Source organism: Arvicanthis niloticus, chromosome 23 (genome assembly GCF_011762505.2).
Source record: "Arvicanthis niloticus isolate mArvNil1 chromosome 23, mArvNil1.pat.X, whole genome shotgun sequence".
In the NCBI taxonomy this organism is placed as follows: domain Eukaryota; kingdom Metazoa; phylum Chordata; class Mammalia; order Rodentia; family Muridae; genus Arvicanthis; species Arvicanthis niloticus.
The window spans coordinates 26,527,937-26,548,842 of record NC_133430.1 but is presented as its reverse complement, the minus strand read 5'-3'; the positions used below and the strand labels follow the sequence as shown (position 1 = coordinate 26,548,842).

The following is a 20,906-nucleotide window of genomic DNA, read 5'->3' as shown; positions in this document are numbered from 1 at the left end:
TGACTGTAAGGCATATTGTGTCTTACAAGTGAGTGTTTAGTTAAAATAGCCTATTTCCATTTTATGTCAATGCATAGTTGTACATGCATATGGCTAAAACCCGATGCATTATGAGAAAGGAGGTGCACGGTGGAGAAGGGGTTCATAATGCAGGTCTGTCAATCAAAATGGAGATTCACCCACTTTATGCCCCTTAGCAACCAACTCCTCCCCCATTTTGCTCCTATAAAAGGAAGCCCCAAATAATAACCAATGTTCACAGACATTCAATCTCCCTTGCAAAGTATCCTGTACCATTTTTTTTTAATTGAAGCCTCTCGCTGTCTTCGTAGCCGTGTGCACTTTTTCAGTTCTTTGACTAACACAGCAAGAAGCTGGAAACATCAGGTCCAGATTAAGATGACAGGCAATACATAAACTTGTATGTCACCACTTGTACGTCACCCCAACAAGTAAGCCGCTGAACAGACTGGGAACTCAATAACACCTTTTCAATCCATAAAGAGGGTATAGACCCAGGGAAACCCCATCCCAAAACTGGACAAACAGAAGAGTGAATACATCACAATTTACCCAGTAGAAGGTTGTCGCGCCCCACTTGACCAGCAAGGAAGACTCAAACAACCGGATCCTTCTCAACAGCCTTTATTGAAGAATTGTTCTTTTACTTTTCAGGAGGAGACCCGGAATGCCCAGGGCAAGCTGTTTATATACCCTCAGCCCTGGGGGGGGGGGAGAGCGCATGGAGGTGCGCGATTGGTCAGAACTGCAGTGCCTCATTAGCATACCACATTAGTATACCCCGCCTGGGAGGGGGTGATTGGTCAGGATCATGGTACTCCATTAGCATACCCTGCTCGATTGTGGTACCTCATTAGCATACCCCGTTTGGGAGGGGTCTGGCACCAAACTGAGTTGACACATGTGCAGTGCACTATTTACTAGTAGCTGATACCAGAGGCCGAGGCCAGCGCCATCTTGACCAGCCGAGTCGGGTCGGCGGCCTACAGAAGGTGAAGACATAGGAACACCCGCAGAAATCCTTTCCTGAGTAAGAGTAGCCAAACAGTAAATGACGGCTTTTCAGGAGGCTCAGTGTAAGAAAATTACAAGTAAAACTTCCAGAAAAGACCCAGTCATGGTGTCTCTTCTCACTTTGTGTCAATGCCAGAAACTGGACTGGGTTCTCAGGGAATATTAAAAAGAAAAAAGAAATCCCTCTCTAGCTTATGGCAAGCAGGAGACAGGAGCCATTTTGAAGCACACCATATCCTGTTGTTTTCAGAGGGTCTCTCAGGAGAGACTGCTTCACAGCACCTAACTAGCTAAGCCTCTTGTGAGGGCCTGACTGACCTCAGGAAAGGGAACTACAGAAATCCAGGTGATTCTTGTTATTCAGTGCTACCTAGGGAGGATGAGAAGATCCAGAAACATTTGTGAGGGTCACAGTTCCAAGGCAAAGGCTCACAAATAGATGGAGACCTAACAACATGACTACAAAATAGCACCCCCACCACTACCTAACTAATACCCACTCACATCGGTTTGTTTGAACAAGCGTAGCTTGCCCAGCGGTAGCAGTAATAAGAATAATAATAACAACAACCATAAAATACAAGACATACTAAAAGGCAAAAACAAAAATTGAAATACAGAACAAGCACAACAGGCCTAGTTATATTTTTCAAACTTAAAAAAAAAAGTTAAAGAGATAAACTCTGCAAGAGTCAAGGGAGACAAACATCTATAGCGAAACAAAGAAAGCAATAACATTTGACTTCCCTTTAGGGGGGAAAAGTGTGTGTAAGAAGAGAGTGTTGTGGAAGATTTACAGTCCTAAAATAGAAAAGGCAAAACCTAGCAAGCTACAAAAACATTAACCTTGAATTCTGTACCCTGTGAAACTGTTCTTCAAAACTGGAGAAGAAAAGTCAGTCTCACACAAAAGCTGAGAAAGTGGATTGCCGATAGACCTCCTTCATAAGAAATAGTGAAGGAAATTGCTTCATTAGAGAAAACGAAAGTGATGTAGGTCAGAAACTGTGTAACGAACTTTGACAGCAAATCTGAAATAAACCTCATTTTCCTTATTGTTATGTAAGGGATAACGGTGCTTGGAAAAATTAGCAGCAATAATTTATTTGACTTATGTATGCAGATATGTAAAATAAATGACAATGGCTGGGGGATAAAGAGGAGAAAATGAAGTTATTTTGTGATTTTTCAGACTCAAACCACTTGATACAGGTGCTGTTTGAATGGTATGGAAATAGGTTTATTGAAATACTGCAAACTCAGGAGCAACTATTAAAGTAGCATGTGCGTGTGTGCGTGCCTGTGTGTGTGTAGAAATGGCTCTCTGTGTAAGAGTACTTACGTTCCTCCAGGGGACCCCAGTTTGTTTCTAGCACCTATACCAGCTGTCTCAAAAGCACCTGATTCCAAAACCCTGGCAGTTCAGTGCCTCCTTCTGGTTTCCATTGATTACTGCATGAAAGTAGGCATACACTCAAAGTTGTGCACACATAAACAATAAAATAAATACTTTCAAAATTAAAAAAAAAAAGTGAGATAGAGTTTTGTCCCAGTCATTTTCAAGGGTTATGTTACCAGCCAATAGAACTAATTTTTTTTAACAATAAATCAATCTGTGCATGTCTCTTTTAAGATTTTGAAAAATCCATGATAGACCCCTTGGAGAAGTCTGATCTTTATGGGCACACCACATGAACTCAGCATGGGACTGCGCAAAGGAAAGACAGTGAATGAAAAATTGTAAAATAATTGCTTTTTAAATTTTTCTGCTAAAATTCAGAGTATTCTATAAGATGCTATAATATTAAAAAGAAATGTGGATTAAAATGTCATGAGAAAACCCAGGATACTATTTTTTTGTGTTTAAGTAATCTTTTTGAGAAAGAAAAATTACACATTAAACTGTGTAATGTATTCCCTATTGTTTTCAGGTATGGCTAGCATAGGATATTTATTCTTTATGTCTTCTCACATGTGGAACATGTGAGATATATATCACTGATCACATAATAAATCATATATGTGTTTGTCTATATGACAGTGTGTTTTCAGGAGCAAGCTCATGTTCAGGCAAGCACCAGTGCATGCATGCATGCATGCATGAGTGTGAGTTCACGCACTGTTTAACCAGCTTCTTGGAACATTCCTTATACTTACAAAACCTTAGAAGACATACCTAAACTGCGTTTGCTTCACAGTCTAGATTCAGGTCCTTTTTCATGAATCCTGCTGTGATACTTGTTAATAAATATGGAAAATATCTGAAGGTTTACTTTCAGCTCATTTGTATTTCCTTGAAGACTTTGGCACATTTATGAGATTAAAATAATCTGGCATTGCTGGCTCTTTTGCCCACAAACCTCAGGAATAAATATTAGGCTGGCGGATTCTCTTTTCCTTCTCAACCATGAGTGCATTGCAGGCCAGAGCTGGGTCTAGAAAGTTATTCAAAAATAAACAAATAGAACCAAAAGAATAACTCTATTCTTTTATTCAAAGTTTATTAAAATATAAGAACAAGTTGTAAAAGCACACATACCACTCAGCACCAATATTGTAACACTCTTTCTACTGATAATCCCCAAAGCTTTTCTCTTTTACCGCAATTGAGAAACAGAGATGGACACACGTGTTCTCAGTCGTACTGACTCAGCACTTTTTGCACCGTGACCCAAACATTCTCCTTGCTAAGGAGACAGAGATGGAGAGAGGCAGACTCGTGTGACTACATCCAACCACAGACTGAGCAGATGGCTCTTTCGTCAGTAGTTATCATTCACACACCAGTGAGCTCTGAACATCTCCGTTTCCTCTTTCGGGTGCTGGTTACATGGGCTTGTGAGTCTGGTGAAAACATGATCCGAAACCAAAACTGGCCAACATTCCCTACCCAAGACCTTTTGATTGCTTTGGTTATTAAGTACTAGGTACATAGGTCTTCTCATCCCTTCTCCTAACACATCAAAACCACATGGCATGGTCTGGAGCAGTCTTGAGAGAATTTTATTTATTTCCCATTCCCTTCTGTGGGCCTCTTTCATTTTTATGTTTACCTGTTTAAATTTTTTTTTTTCTCAAGACAGATGGGGGAGGGCAGTTTGAGCCAAAATGGTGACTTCATTAAACATCTGCTACGTCTCCGAAGTCTCGGTAAATATTAAACGAACTCCCTAGAGCCCTGGTGCTGCTGCCCAAGACAGGCAGCAAGCCCTGGCTTGCGTGAGCAGTCTTGTTTGGATATCTGTATGTGTTTGCTTTTTGCTGGTTCAGACTCACCTTGGAACAGAGCTGCGTCTGTTCAGTCTGAGACCTGGTTTCTGCTGTTATCTAGAACACGGGGTATGAAGAACAGAGCCGATGCTTGCTCGTCCTAAAGTCATTCACTGACATCAGGCAGCATACCTCTGAGAATAAAAGTTTCATCTCCAATCTTTCCAAACATGTAAGTCCAACCCTCGGAGCTGGGGGTCTGGGGGGGGGCACTAATTCCTCTCAGTTAACAGCTTCTCAGCTCATATAGACACAGATCCTTCCTTTCCTAAAGGGATTCAGGACAGTCCCAAGACACTACCATCATCTAACAATAAGTGACCCTTTCTGAAAGTCCATATAAAGATCAGGTTTGGCTTTTACGTTTAAGGCAATGGTAGAAATTGGAGAATATCTAAATATACTTGTGTTCTGGTTTGGAGCTATATCATAACGAAAGCTCCTGGAATTGAAAGACTCACAGCCCGTTTCCACTAAGACAGACAGCACAGTACATGTTCTGACAAGCTGAAGCCCTGGCCTAAGTCTTTCTTTATCCTTCAGTGGGACAGAAATCAGCCTAATTTTCCCCTCTGCAGTGGCCAAGGGATTCTAATTAAACTTATTTTCCAAACCATCAGTCAGAGGTCAGGTGAAACTAATGTCCAGGTTGATCCTCTTACGGTTTACATAATGGGAAGCCTGGTACATCAGCAAATCCCTCTAGCTGTGGATGGAGGCTACAGGGCATGCCAAGGGCAGCTTATATCCACCTGAGTATTCTATGAAAAACATCAATACTATCCCCCACCTTCCCCTCCAGTAGTTTGTGGGAGGCAGCCCCCACCTGTGACCTCACCCCATTTTTATGAATTTTATTCGAAATCCCAAACAGGTACATTCAGGCAAAGAGATCAATGAGTTTCTCTTGATTATTGGAAGAAATCAACTAAATCGATAGACCACTTAGAAGCTGATATTACCAAAAATTGGGGGATACACTCTATGAATGCCACAGGAGCGGAGATCTAAAGCATGAATGAAGTTAACATGCATATTAAATGATTGGCACTTTGGCAACACAGAGCAATGGACCTCTACAGAGGTCCATTGAATTTGTACGAAATGTGTCTACAGTTGTTGGGCAGACAGTTCATACCCATTCAAGAAAGTCATTTTCCAGATTACTTCCTCTAACCAACCAACTAAAGAGAGTTTGAAATAGGTCTAAGATGTCTTTCAAACACTTAGTGTTTGAGAAATCCAGGTGCTATGGTAAGTTCAATCGTAGACAGGCCAGTTCAGTTTATAGTAGACAGGCCAATTGAGTTTGAAAGTATAAACTGTTATCCCTGTGTAAACATATCCTGTGGGGGAAATCTTTGTGTTTGCGTGTGGTGTGTGTGTGTGTGTGTGTGTGTGTGTGTGTGTATCCTTGTGAGAATGTATGTATACACATATGTGTGTTTCCTTGGGAGAATTACAATTATAACTCTTCAAAGGAATATACATTATAAAAGGCATATTAGGTAGGTGGGTACTGCCAGCCTAATAGCATCTCTGAGCACAGTAGGTGAGCATTGATTTTTTTTTTCATCTCTGGATGAATGACTTCTTGTTAATTTTATAAAAAGGCACATCGTAGGAATTCATAGAAGTTTACATTGAGATAAATAGGTTATATAATTGCAGGCTTATCATACCCGGGAGACCAACCCACTCTACACAGTTTAAGATTCCTGAGCTCTGCTAATCACTTTTATCCTGGGCCCTTCCAACATTTTTCTTCCAGTGTTTCTGCCATGCTCTACTGAACATGTCTGTGTCCCTGACCGTCAGCCTATATCTTTGTATATTTGCCCCCTCTTCTTCCTTCCTCCACTGGCCTATCCTCCAAAAGGCAACTGGTATGCACACACAACCTTCTCTTTCTTTAAAAATGTAGCACAACTGGGTGATGTTTTTATCCCTTTATCCCTTTATCCCTTTTCCCCAGACAACTAGCATGGCATCAGCCAAAACTCATCCCCCCACCCACTCTCTGACATTCTGCTTCACTATCACACATGGAAACCAAAGGGGTCATTCGTGGACAACCACGTGGGTGTGAGGCAGCCAAATTTTCATTTTTACTTCTTGAGGGAGCCACATCAATCTCAACACCATTTTGAAGATTAAGATGAAAGAGGGATCACTCATAAGCCTCAATTGAAGGCCTTAACATCTGAGGAATCTGAAGTCATCTATCTTCAATATGATTTTACAAAAGTTCATTAGACACCGCTGTATTTTGGAAATTTACTGTGTTTCTTTGCGGGTGTGTCTTTTACAGAATTTAAAACACTGGAGATCTTAGATGCTGCCAAAAAATATCAGCCACAATGCTGCTGCCATGATCAAACAATATATGGGCTAGTGAGATGACTTATTTCTTGCTCCCATTTTAAAAACAATACTTTTGTTTTATATATACCCACTTCCTATTTTTCACATTTGGGACAAATATTTTAATAATGTACTTTTAAATTTCCATTGTCTTTTTCCAAATAGTTCAATGTTATGGTTTAATTATTGAATGGAATAGGCATAAAACCCTTGATTTGGCATGTAACTATAACCATACATTGAGATCTTAACGTCTTTGAGTTTAAAAAATAATTACAATACATTGGTTGATCTTTTGGTGTGTTTTGGTTTTGGTTTTTTGGGTTTTTTTTTTTTTTTTTTGAAATTGTGATCTTTAGGTATTGCTTGTAAATACAGCTGTGCTGCTTGTATTTTAAGAGATATGTATTCATCGGTATAATCATAGTTACGTACACAGCTATTAAACTTCAACTAATGTGTTAATCCCAGTTGAAGAAAAAAGAACCAAGTTGAAATTCAAATGTCAAAGGAAATTCCATTTAACCAAATTCCTGTGGTACCAAGAATAGGCTTGTCTTAAGCCCTCAAAACTATGGGTAGAGATTATCAGAGTAAATTGTTCTCATGGTTATGTGAAGAAATCGCTTATCATTACAGTTCTTCCACTGGAGAGTGTAGAAACTGAATGGCCTTTTACACCCTTCACTCAGCACCCAGAGGAAACAATGCTCCAGAGGTTAGGAATGGAGGGGGTGTGGCATTGTAAGTGTGGGAATTTGGCAGGGACAACACATCAGCATTGGACCCCCTGGATTTTTCTTTGAACTGGTATTACCCACTGAAATGGGTATATCACAAATAGTCCCATAAAGTACTTCTCTGCACATTAAAAATGTTCATCTTCTCCATCGCCTACTTCCTTTCAGTCTAGGAGCATTGCTACACACCTCCTTTCCATGTGCCTCTTGCCTGTGCTCTTTTTAGTTTAATGCCTTTGTTTTCCCAGCTGTGTACATGCCTCAATTCTGACACCGCTGAACAACACTCTTATTAGCTACAGCTTCCAGGTAAAACACCACGCAATTTCCTCATCTTTCTGTTTCCTCTGTCTTTGCTTGTCAAATTCATTGGTTTTTCCCCAGTGCTTTCTCTGTCTGCCATATTTCTGATGTCATCTCAACCCTCCAGGTTGGAACCATTCTTGGTATCCACATATATACTTGGGAAATCAGGGCTACAGAGACTAACACAGAACATGGCATGGCTAGAACTAACACTTCAGTCCTCACTATGGCATGGCTTCAAAATCACATTTTAAGTGTATTTGGGGGACTTTCCCGTTGGGTTTCTTTCTGGTGACTAAAGCTGAGACAATACCCTTAATCAGATCATAGGTAGTAGCTCCCTTAACAATAGGTATTCTGGGAACTTTTGTCCTCTGGTCCCAGAGCACACATAGGACGGAATCACTTCTTTCACAAGCAATGAACACAGGCTGCAACAGAGTTTCTTGCACTCCAGTTTGGATCAGTTCACTCCGAAGGGAGGTAACAGGGCTGCTATTTAGCCAGATGTCATTTGTGTACTAAAGATAGTATTGAGATGTTAAAGAGGTTCAAGATCTTCTGACAGGTATGTCCCTGTCTTTCAGTGAGGCAATGGGATTCAGTTGAAATAATAGATTCAGTTCAGTTCTCAACTTCTTTTACATATTTTTTAAAAAATAATAAACTCTATTACAATCACGCTTTTATCCAGCTAATCTAGAATTCATCTCTTGCTGAAATTATTCTCCAGCCAACTTCGGACTTCTTGTAGGTTGTAGCTAAAAGGGCCCTTCCCTCCTAAGTAAGCAATTTTCCGTCTCTGCACGATGCACACACGTTCAAAGGCTACCCCGTAAGCTACGTTGGCATTATTGTCCATGCGGTCAGCCACAACTTGACACTGGGGCGGCAAGGAGAAACGCTCCAGGAGTTGGTGGGCTGCTGCACAACGGTCCTCTTGGTTCCGATGCTTCTTAACCTCAAAAGACAGAGAGGAGTCCCCAGGCACTGCCCAGCCATCTGAAGGGTGAGCCTCATCAATGTATACCAACAGGAAGTCAGCCACCGAGGAGAACTCTTCCACCAGCTGGCGGAAGGCTGGCAGTTGCCTAGTGAAAGGTGGTCAGGTGGCTGAACCAAAGTTGACCACCAGTGGGCGCTCTGCACTGGCAAAGTCAAGAAGGTGGCATTCTGCCCCATCAGCGGTCTTCTCTGAGGCATAATTGTTACCTGCTTCAGGATTGGACACGTGCACCACACTGGAATTGGGAGCATCTTCACCCAGTTTAACCTGATAGTGAAAAGAGAGAGAAAGAAAGAAAAGAATTACCACATAAACACACTGCTGCTGCAATTTACTCTAAATATAATGGGAGAGGTGTGTGTGTGTGTGTGTGCGCGCGCACGCGCGCGCGCGCGTGCGTGCGTGCGTGTAATGTATATTTATGAGTAAAAACTAGTCGTGTCAGGCAGCATAAAGGATGATCAAGAGAAAATCAGTCATTCTGAATATTCATTAGAGGTAATTTTTTCCATCTCTGAAGATACCAGAGTTAGCTATTTTCATAAATAAGTTGATTCTGGTAAATTTTTTTCTGTTGCTATTCTCACTTTTCTGCCAATGCCTACTAGCAAGCATTATAGAATGAATGATTAATTGACTTCATTTTAAAAGTTAAAAGTAAACGGTTCACTTTAAGATAAATTATCTTGGTTTTGAAATAGAATGTCTCCTTCTGAATTCTAAAAGACTCAGGAAACACTGGAGTTTTCATAGATTAGCTTAATTTATTTTCTCTTTTTCTGCTTTTAAATAATAATTCCATTTATTCATTTATTCATTCATTCTCTCTCTCTCTCTCTCTCTCTCTGTGTGTGTGTGTGTGTGTGTGTGTGTGTGTCTGTCTGTCTGTCTCTCTGTCTCTCTGTCTGTCTCATAACACTTGTGGTAGTCAGAGGACAACTTGTTGGAGTCAGTTCTCTCCTTCCACCATGTGGCTCCTTGATATTCAAACTCAGCCCATCAGACTTGGCAGCAAGCGTTACCCAGTGTGCCATTTCACCAACCCAATCTAAGTTCTTTAATATTAAACAATGGCCTAGGATACAAGCAGTTTCTGTGTCTGGGCAGAGCTGGACAATCTATAATCCTATAATCCATCATTTGTAAGTATGATGCCTCCCTCTTGCTCTGGTCAGTGCTTTCCCATCTGGAAAATGTCGGTAATCACGGCTGCTTTCCTTCCATGTCTCCTAGAGGGTAAAATGAGGACAGGAACTCTACATATGACAAGGTGTGGATAAGAGCTGCCGCTGACAGACATTATCCCACCACATAAGACACACTACCACTCCTCTTGAGAAATCCTATGTTCAAGATTTAAAAAAAAAAAAAAAAAATGGGCAAATTGTTCTGTGAATCGATTTATGATCCCTTCTGCATGGTGTGACCTCTGCAGGTTTCTGTGACCACTGCTTACATTATGACTGTCATGGCTGCAACCTCAAAACTGCCTCTAAGAATCAGACAAGAGATTTCTCACTTCCCATGAGTTTGGGGCTTTCCCCTCACTTTTATCAAGGAAGACCCAAACAAACCATGGGCTTTGCTGCCATATAAGTGATTAGCAACCTCCCCCAGAATAGTAAGTATTCAAACACAAGGCATGTTGACTGCAATTGTTCCATGAACCTCCTCAGCACCTGGTTGAAATAGCTGAACACGGAATTCTAAAAGTGAGTGGCCTTTGGATCTGTAAATTGATAATAAAAAGCAGGCAACAAGAAAAGAGCCAATTACTTCATTCTGAATTAACACAATTGGATTTCCCTCTAGGATGGTTTAATCAAAGCTAATACCATTAGGGATAGCTTACAACAGTACAATTGATTTTTATACACTATCCTTAATATTACAAAACTCTTCCAACTGGATCGACTTTCTTCTCTCATATAAATAGTCACATATAAAACTGCCGCTAATTGAAGCTACTTAAAAGTGAATCACAGGAAGCAGTGCCGAGCACTGATGTAAAAACACCCAATGGGTCTCATTCAGGTGCTTTCAGGTCACAACACAGTTGTTTTAACTTTGAGAAAGAATCAATGTTCCTTCTTTCTCTTCTCAAAACTTTTTGCAGGGCAGGTGTGAAACAGGAACTATTCATTGCCCTAAAGTAATCTTAAAAATCATAAACTTCCTTCTTAGACGTGATTTAAATAATATATTTTGATTTAATAACAACCCAGGAAGAAAGTTACTTACATGAATCATCTTGGGCATTTTATAATCAGCATTAGATAGAGAAATCTCATAATTTGCCTATGACCAGATGATCTCATTGTTAACTCCGCTAGTCTTTGAAGCACTAAAATGTACCTTAAACTTAAAGACGTACATTCGAAGCATGTGATGAGCTTTAAAGCCTTGGGGTCCCTTGATACACTTTCCAGATTAGGCTCTGACTCCACTTTGCATAGCACAATGTCTCCAGGACTACTTCAAACAATATTAGTTGCTCAGTGTTCCTCAGCAGCCAGTTATAAGAAGGTCTGGATGTATTCTGGGGAGTGTGTTGTAGAGACTTCTTGTGCGGTCATAAACCCATACATGTAGGGAAATCAACCTCTGCACTGCCTTCCGGTAAAATAATCCACCTGCAGTTTGGAACCATCATTGAACCTTCTAAACAACTGTGTGATCTTGATGAATAGGCCAGTGTCTCTCTGACTTTCACCCAAGCAGACCTTTTGATCTTTGTGTTATTCTTGCCTAGTCACCTGAACAATCCAATCTGACGTTTTGGTCACAGGTGATCTCTTGTTACCTGCAGTTAACTTCCTTAGAATGTGTAAGTGCATGTGACTTCTTAGAGGCAATGGACAGTTCTGCCACACAGCTCTTTGCAAAACAACAAAAATTTTAGTTTCTGGATTACCTTGGAAATTGTAGACAAGTATCACACACTGCCACTCTAAATTTAAAACTTGAGGAAGTCGACAAATTCATAATGTTCCTGGTGGTGGGGGTGTTAGCATCCTGTTAGTCCGGGAAATACGCATTTTAAAAGCTTTGTTGAGTGAACTGCTGAATAAATACTGGTTGATATAATGTTGGGTCAAGGAAGACTTTTACACTGAATAGAAACCTAGACCTACAGTGAATGTAGTCATAGTCAAGTGATGGAAAAACTTACTAAAGCATACATATTCAGAAATAGAAAACCCGCCCCTCTCCCAGAGACCTGCTGTAGTCAACACCAATGTCATTTACCTAGTCTTAATCATTTCAGCTAACCAGTAAATAAAAGAAATGCGATGAATCTGCTTTACTTTGTTCGTGAACAGTAAGAAGTCATATATGACTACCTTGTGCTTGAAGGTCACAGAGAAAATACAGGCAAGATTAATGTTCCTAGTAAAATGTAATGTGCTGGGAACTTGGCTAATATCCATAATTCATGGGTTTGAGTCCCGGCACCACAAAATAAGCATGTGCGCACATGCACACAACACACACACACACACACACACAGAAAGAGAGACAGACACAGAGACAGAAACACAGAGACAGAGAGAGACTAAAACCTATTATGTGTAAGCCCAAGTGTGAGTAGACCTGCAGTCAGACTTTATAAGCTTCATAAAAGTAATCATAAATTCACTATCTTTTCTAAAGCCTGATAAGTGATACGTTGGCTAAGATTAAAAAAAAATAGACTTAATCTTAAAAAGAAAACCTTTTAAAACCCATTTCTGTTTATTACCATTCTCTGGCCAATCACTATGAAAATGAAATGAAATTTCCATTAGATTAGAATTCCCAATGGAGAATTTCTTGATTTGCTTGGTTAGAAGCCCTGCTGAGATGGAATGGGAGAAACCCCACTGTCTTCACCGTGGAAGACAGGGGCAAAGTATTCCCTGACACAGAGCCAAAATAATGAAGAAAATAAAGTTGGCCCCATAATAACATCGAGGCTACAGGAAAGACATTTAACAAAAACAAGTCATCCCCTGGTACTTCCAAACTTTGTTTTAATTTCCCACAGTGGCACAGAAAGTCTCCTGGCCACAAGTTACCTATCATCTTAATTTCTGCTTCTTAGAGGGTTTGTGTTTGGTTTTTGTCCTTAATGAGACATATTTGCCAAAGAGGCATTCAAAAGGCATTTTTTGCTCTTGCGGAAGAGTAATTAGGTCGGTACCTCTTTCCCTGCCAGCATCAGCCGCCTAAAGAGAATCCTGCCTAGTATTTAATGCCCAAACACAAGAAGCATCATTTCCACTAATTGGTCCTGAAGTTCCGATGTTCCCAAAGGGTCCTTTTATTTTTGCAAGGATCAGAAAGGACACACGTAAAATGTGATAGCGTCACCAGTGACCTTCGTCACTCTCATCTGCAGTATTACGGTCGTCCTTTCTTATTTTTCCCCCCCAGTGGATGGGAACACAATGCCAACTAAGGGAGTGAGGAAGGCATTTGCAAGTTTACTACTGATGACATCTGTGTGCCAAGTTCAAAGGTCACAGCAGACATATTTATAAATAAGAGGAAAAGCATAACTGCATAGCATGTACAAGAATTTGATTCCCTTGATGATTGGTCCCTTTGAGGGACAGTGTTGAGTACTTAGGAAAAAAAGATACTGTTAGAAGATGCAGACCCAAGGGAAGTACAGAACCATTCATCAAGTAAACTGGATATACAGTATATACTGCTAACCTTGTTTTGTTTTTTGTTTGTTTTATTTTTCCACAGCCTAAGAAGCAATTCAGAGTAACATATCACACAGAACATGGTGAGCAGGGAAAACAAATTATAGAGACGGGGGATGGGCATGTACCAGAATATTTACACAAACGTTTGGTCATTGAAAGCTCTGGAAATGGCCTTATTAACTCTCAGGAAGTTTCCAATTCTTTAACATAATGATCAGGCTACACCAATGTCCTTAGAAACATGGCCAAACAATCATTAGGCAGAGCTTCAGCCATCTCCATTCAGATGGGCCAAATAAATCAGACTGGAAGAACAGACTGCCTACTCCGTCTTCTGGGTTAAGTTCCCTTTTTTGGTTATTCTCTTTTTGACTTGTACCTTGAAAACGAAGCTCAAAGCCCTATCACTTTGCTATGTTTTATCCAAGTGACAGGCAGGCTCTGGCTGTGGCCTTCTTCTCTCTTTAAAGAGCCACTTTTCACTGCAGAAGCCCAGTGTCAAAAGGCTTGAGGTGAATAAAGAGGAGGAGAATGTTAAAGAGACCCTTTCAAAACCAAAATTATATGTTCCAATGGGCATGGTTTCTGTGCCACTGAAACATTAGCTCTGCAGAAACGAGCCTGCTTGCCAGTGTCTATACTGTCTGCTTACTTTTACACTTCATTTAGAAGCCAGGCTCCAAGAGAGGACAGCTTGCTTACTGGTTACATTTCTGAGTCTTTGAGTACCAACACAAAGGTACTGTGTTCACAAGCAACGACACTAAAGAAACTTAAATAACAAATAGTTGTTAATAGCTCCAACCCTTTTACTAGTTTCTAGATTTTTCTTTCAATCCAAAATGCACACAGACCTCCTGACCATTGACATGTGACCTTTGACAACTTCTTTATAAAATTAATTTTAAATCACTTTTAGGGTTTTTAAGCAGTTTTTATTAGTAATATTTCATTCTGTTATTTCTTCCCTTTACTCTAGCTCTGACCTATGTCACCTCCACTGTGGATAAATACAGCACCTCTAAATACCCTCCCAAATACAATATCGGACATTCACTAAGCAAGACTGTTGGGAGAACTGAATGATTGGGCTATTTGAATCCCATGTAGACACACCCCTTATCCTGGACAAATCTGCTTCAAGAGTTGCGGTCGCCAAATAATGCAAGTCAAGATTGTGAAATCCCAAGATGCAGTGTCAGACAGACAGAACAAGACCGCCTCTGGCATCTCCAGAAACAGTCACACCTAAAGACAGTGTGCCATGACTGACACGGCATTTGGCAAATGACTCAACCTGTTTGAGAGGCTCTGAATGAGTTTCTGAGACTACGACCTCCACCACGGTGCCAGCCATACTCGAAGAGAGAAGAGGACAGAATTTAGCTCACATTGTACTCTTGATGTTTCCCTACCTCTCACACCCAGCACAGCCTTGTTCTTGTTTTCCTGAGGTTTCTTTTGCACATAGTAGCTATTGTATAAATCATTAGAAGCAAGCATAATATTGTAAGCCATAAACTTGGTCGCTAATCAAATCAGTGGGCAGAGACAAAGAAACAGAAAAGAGGAATACACAAACCATATGCCAAAAGTAAAAGCAAATCACTCGATTCCCACGAACACAAATAACAACATATTACAACACAATGGAACACTATACATTAGTGAAAAAAGATATAACAAAGTTTATTATAGAGGCATTTGCTTGCTTTTTCCATGTCCACTTCAATTATCTGCTTAATGAGCAAAACAACCTCACTTAATGTTTGTGGGAGATTTGGCACCCTCCAAAGTTGATGTCGAAAGAATATTTCTATTCTGGACATATCCATGTGGGTAAACTTCTTCAAAAATCATCTTTAAATTTTTCTAAGTGAACGTCTATCATCTATCGATAATCAGGCATTTAAAATACTCAGATCAAACCCCTAACATTCCATATTATCTAAGACATAGACATAGTTAAGGAGACTGACCAATCAATAGTATTTTTATATGCAGGTACAGTACCCCACTCCTCTAAATTCCTGACACCTAAAGCATACATACAAACATCATGTCCTGTGTGCACATCTGTGGGGGTGGCAGGATCTCTCGGTATCTCCATGGCCATATATTTCACTTACAGGTATGATATCACTGAGCTTTAAATACTGGAGCCTCCAGGCATCTGTCCCTATCCTGAGGAGGGCATTCCTTGCTAAGAGGCTTGACATTGGACACTCCCTCCACAGTGCATGATGGGATTTCTTTGCAATATTAGCAATAATGATGCCATGAACCACACAGCAGTCCCTGTTCACAAAAGGCATTTTCTTCCTCAACATTTGCTTTTCAGTGAAACACCCTGCCCCGTATTCTTTATTTTTATTTCTCTGGCACCTGGATTTATTTTTCCACTGTTTACTGGGGAAGGACTCCTTCCCTTCCTCCTCTGCTATTATGAGTTCCTGTCATAATGCCTGCCACTCCACCTGCCTCAAGAGTAGCGCTTGTTTGAACATCTGGCTTCACCATTTCTTCCAAACTCCCTTCTCTGACAAATTCTCTCGGTACTGCTAGGAACACATTTCCTCTTTTTATAGAAACTTTTTTTTTGTCCAAATGCATTCATTCTTCCTAATACCCAGGATGCTTCAAGAACCTAAGGGATGGAGGACCATACAAAAATATTCATTCCACTTTGTCCTGACAGAGGTGATTCAAAAATGTTTCCCTAAACATGTCCCAGTAGCAGAAATGCTGAAACACCAGAGGTTTTCACATCCATATATCATCCATACATCATCCATACATCATCCATTCATTCAGCATTCACCTTGGTGTTTCAAAAGCTGTTGGAAACACACTTTCCCCAGGTAAGGGAGGTCACCTCTCTAATGTCCAAAGCCTGACGTCGGAATGTACTATAGACCCATCACATCTTTGTACCGGAATTTATTTGTAGATTTGGTTTCACACACCAAGACTGGATTTCTGACAACTTATTCCTAGATCTTTCTTTTGCAAACTGATACTTAAATAACGAGGAACCCACAAATTCCAACTAAGTAGGTAACTATGCTCAGCTTACTTTCATTTGTTCTTACCTCCCTAAGAAAGAAGGGGGCTAGAATATGGTCAAAGCCATCATCCTCACCACCACCACCATCACCACCACCACCACCACCACCACCATCACCATCATCATCATCATCGTCATCATTCAACTCTGACCATTTCAGCAGAAAGAAAACACTATTTAAACCTTCCAACTACATATCACACAGCCTCCTGGAAAGCAAAGCAGCAGAAGCCAGCTCATATCAAGGCAGAACAAATGCAGCAAGTTCCAAGCCCCCCCCCCCAAAAAAAAAATTCTGATTTTTACCTAGAGTTATTTTATGCAAGGGCAAAACCCTTAAACTGCCAATTCAGTGCAAAGTAACAACAACCCTCATTAAAGACTCCTACTGAAGTCACCCAGAATCCCGGTTGGTCAATGTCTCACTCCCGAATCTAACCTGTGCAACAGGTGTCCCAAGTGGCACTGAGACTCCCTTGAACATAATCACTGGAGAGGCCACCCCAGATAGGACTCCCCATGGCTAGCAGCTCCACCCCTTCCAGACCCCTGGCCCTGCTACTCAGGAGAAGCTCAGTGGATGCAGCTCACCTGTTTGTAGGCATCTAGGAGGAAGCTGTTCCAGACACAGCGCAGCCCTTCTGAGGTCAGCATGCGCCTCCACTCTCCGCGAGTGGACTTGGAGCGGCTGAGAAGCAGCGCCACGTGCTTGAGCAGAATGACCGAGTCATAGAGCGCCAGGAAGAGGCAGTTGGAGAAAAAGACTGGCAGGATCTGCAGGGCGATCAGCAAGTCTACGCTGAGGAGTCCCATCTTCTCTGCCTCCTCGGTCAGTCTCCTGTGCACTCTGCTTTCCCAGTCACCCTCTCTTTGCAAAGGAAGGTGGTGGTAGAGAAGTGGGGGACCAAGGGGAAGGTTGGGAGTGGGGCTGGGGTGAGGGAGAGGGAGAGAAGCTAAATGAGAAGGAATCCCAACTTGTCTCTTCTTTGAAAGAAGCAGAAATGGAAAGACCAAGTTCAGTCTCTGCAGCCCAGCAGTTGGAGTGTACCCATCAATTCATTCAATTCCGAGATGCATTTTTCTTTCCAGGATTTAAGATGGTTTAAAAAAAAAAAAAAAGCACCACCAGCAGCAGCAGCAACAACAACAAAAACCCTGGCGTGCCAGTCCCTAATCCAGTTTACCCCTGTCAGAGTCCGTTAAAGACAGGAAGTTCTACTTTCATTTCCAGGCACCTATGAGACTGCAGAGATGGTAAAAATTTTCTTTTAGCTTTTCATGTTCCTTTAAACGCAGTCTGGCTTCTTGCACTGCCAATTTCTTAACTGTGCTGTAAGGGTAGGGGTTGTTTGGGTTTTGTTTTTTTTTTTTTTTTTTTTTTCCTTTCTTTCTGTCTTTACTCCGTTGTAAACATACTTTCTCTTCTCCTCCTCCCAGCCTGTCTCCCTCTGCCTGTCCTTTCTCCAGGTTCTCCAGGAGCGGCTGTCCTCTGCCCCCTCCCTCTGGCTTTTTCCTCTTTGCTATCTTCTGCCTCCGCTGCAGAGTGCCTCTCTCTGCAGCCCAGTGAGTCTCCCTGAAGCCTTTTATACATTCCCTGGCTAATTGCTGCAATAGAGAAATGAAAGCCTAATCTTGCTAAAGATCTTGACGTCATTGAGAAAGAGGGCTTTACTTTGGCCAGGAGTGCAGTGAGCAGAAAAGCAAAACTCTACAACTTTTTTTTTTTTTTTAAGGAGGGGTGGGGGAGACAGACAGTGGGATTTTCCTTTGTGCTTTAAAGGGAGAGAAAGAGGGAGAGGGAGAAAGAGAGAGAGGGAGAGAGAGAGAGAAAGAGAGAGAGAGAGAGAGACAGAGACAGAGACAGAGACAGAGAGAAGGGCTACCTTTGACAAGTCTCAGGAAATGCTTCCAAACTTAAAGAAAAGTAATTTGTAGATTGATATGTTAACACTTTCCTCTGATTATCATTTTTATTAACTTAGGAGTTTTGGCAAGAAAGATTCCTGGCAGGCAGGTAGAAAAGAGATGTTCTTTGCTTCATTAAGTATATATATATATATATATATATATATATATATATATATATATATATATATACCAGTGCTTCTATGTGAGCTTTACACTTTACACCATGTCTTATTTTTCCCCACCAGATTTCATTCCTGGGTGTTATGATTTTATTTTTAGTAATAATCTTATTGCAGGGAATAGAAAGTGAGTTTTGAGTTGGAAAAGTTGTAAACTATTTGAGACCACCGCGGTATATCTTTAAAGATTATTCCCAAACTGAATACAAGTATTATTTTTTGCTTTTACTAAAGCTTACTAATATAAAATAATAATAATAATAATAATAATAATAATAATAATAATATAATAACAGCAACAATAACTAACCTTGAAACATGAAAGGAACTGAGTGACCAAATCTTTCAGTGTCATTTTCCTACAACACTGATAAAACAATATTTCCATTCGTTGGCATTTAGATTCCAGGAGGCTAAGAAATTGATTATTTATGAGACTCTTTTAAATTCAGCCCTTCCATTAATAGGCCAAAAGCTTTAGGGAATTATTTATTTTGCTTGGGGAAAAAATAAAATAGAATAAAATAAAAAGACTATAGTTGGTTAGGGGCTATAGGTGGTTAGGGGCTAAAGGTGGTTAGGGGCTATATAGGTGGTTAAGAGCTATAAGTGGCTAGGTGCTATAGGTGGTTAGGAATAGAAACAAACCAAGAGCTGGCACCAGGTACCCCTTGGGCCTCAGTGTACTCCCTTGCCTTTTAGCTCCCAGGACAGTTATTTAAACCTGGTGGCAAGTCTCTACCCTTACCTCCTCCTACTTTTCCTCCCTCTCTTACCTAACAGATCAACTCTAGGAATGACATTTTTCTGAGAGTAGTAGTGGCAATTACAGACACTGGGGTGGAGATGTAAATTTAAATTAAAAGTCAATTAGTTGCATTTTCTGTGTGCACAGAGCTCCTCTCAAGCATAAACTGAACAGTAGACACAGACAGGTGGTCAGTCTGTTGCTCTTCTATATCTTGCCCTGAGCTCCAACTCCATATTGGCAGGACTGTAAAGCCTAGACAGAGGTTATTCTTTGTAGGGAGCATGGGCTGAAATCTGCTTATGTATGTTTGTTCAGCTGGCAGCATGCTTTTGAAAAATAGTCCAAAGAGAGAGTAAGCTCTCTGTGACCCACAACTCTTGTCTTGTCGGCACATTGCCATCTCCAGAGCACTTAAGAATCCTGGTTGGGACATGTTCAGCTCAGTGAAGATGTCCTGAATGAATGAATACCTAGGTAGGGTACATAGAGGGCTCAGCTTTGCTTCACACTAGGGGGCGCCATTCACATATAACATGACATAGTGGATAGGTGCTCTGATAGTTTAAAATGACTTATCTGTTTTGCATGGCCCTCCCCAAAGACAATGGCTTTCTACCATCATATCTTTTCTATCTTCCTTCCTTCCTTCCTTCCTTCCTTCCTTCCTTCCTTCCTTCCTTCCTTTGTTTCTTTGTTTCTTTGTTTCTTTGAATAATAAATTGTGAGGTTTGAGTGTATACTCCATGGACTAAATTTTTAGAGGAGACTTCAGATGTTTAAAAAAAAAAAAATAATATAAACCACAGACTCTTTTTGGAACAGCATGTGCTATTTGCAAAAAGATATTATTCACAAATATAACATTTATTTGTTTCATTCTTTCAAACTTCTCAATGCCTTTATGGAAGGAAAGAGAGGACAAAGAGAAGAAGGTGACTAAGGTACCTTAATTAATGTAGACGAAGTCCCTGGCAACTAGAACAGGAGGTATACCCCCAACCCCCACTCACCCAAGAAATGGAGCTTCTACTCACTGCCCAGCCCTGAAATTCTCAGCTCTTTTCAGATCTCTTCTGAGAAGGAGAAAAGTTAACCCATTTACCTTCATTCTCAAGACCTACAGTGTGATTGGAGTGGCCTCTTAAGAAGAAGGATTGGCGGGAAGTTGGAAACTGTTCTTTTTTTTCAAGTGTAAAGTGCAGAATAGAAGTACTTAGATATCAGAATTAAAAACAGTGGGTGCTGTTTGCTCACATCTTTTTCTTTCCTTTATTTGAGATTAGAAATGTCGAATGGAATTGAAACAAGTTAAAATCCTCCAAAGCTAGGTCTCTTTCTGCATGTGGTTCCTAGTGATAGTCAGCATTTTGATTTTCAAGAAATTTACTCTTTAAGTCACAGAACAATCATCACAAGTGGGTCAGCATGGTTGGAGAGTCAAGTCATGTGGAATGTCTCCCTGCCCTCTGTACCTCACTGTTTTTAACAGCTGTTTCCCTGTTCCTGGTTAGGTCATGGCTCTGAGAATCAAAAACTCTTACTGAGGCTGGTTCACTAGGTATTTTATCTTCTAAATTGTAACA

The 20,906-nt window shown here is 40.7% G+C and overlaps 1 protein-coding gene across 1 annotated transcript; it reads right to left on the bottom strand.

The window, feature by feature from the left end:
* Window positions 1–3,710: 3,710 nt before the first annotated feature.
* Dio2 (iodothyronine deiodinase 2) lies at window positions 3,711–18,054 on the bottom strand. Its single transcript, XM_076921490.1, is given in 3 exon segments — window positions 3,711–8,424; window positions 8,427–8,988; window positions 17,077–18,054. Coding segments are annotated over 3 exon segments (807 nt in total). The 5' UTR covers window positions 17,299–18,054; the 3' UTR covers window positions 3,711–8,401.
* Between the last annotated feature and the right edge of the window lie 2,852 nt (window positions 18,055–20,906).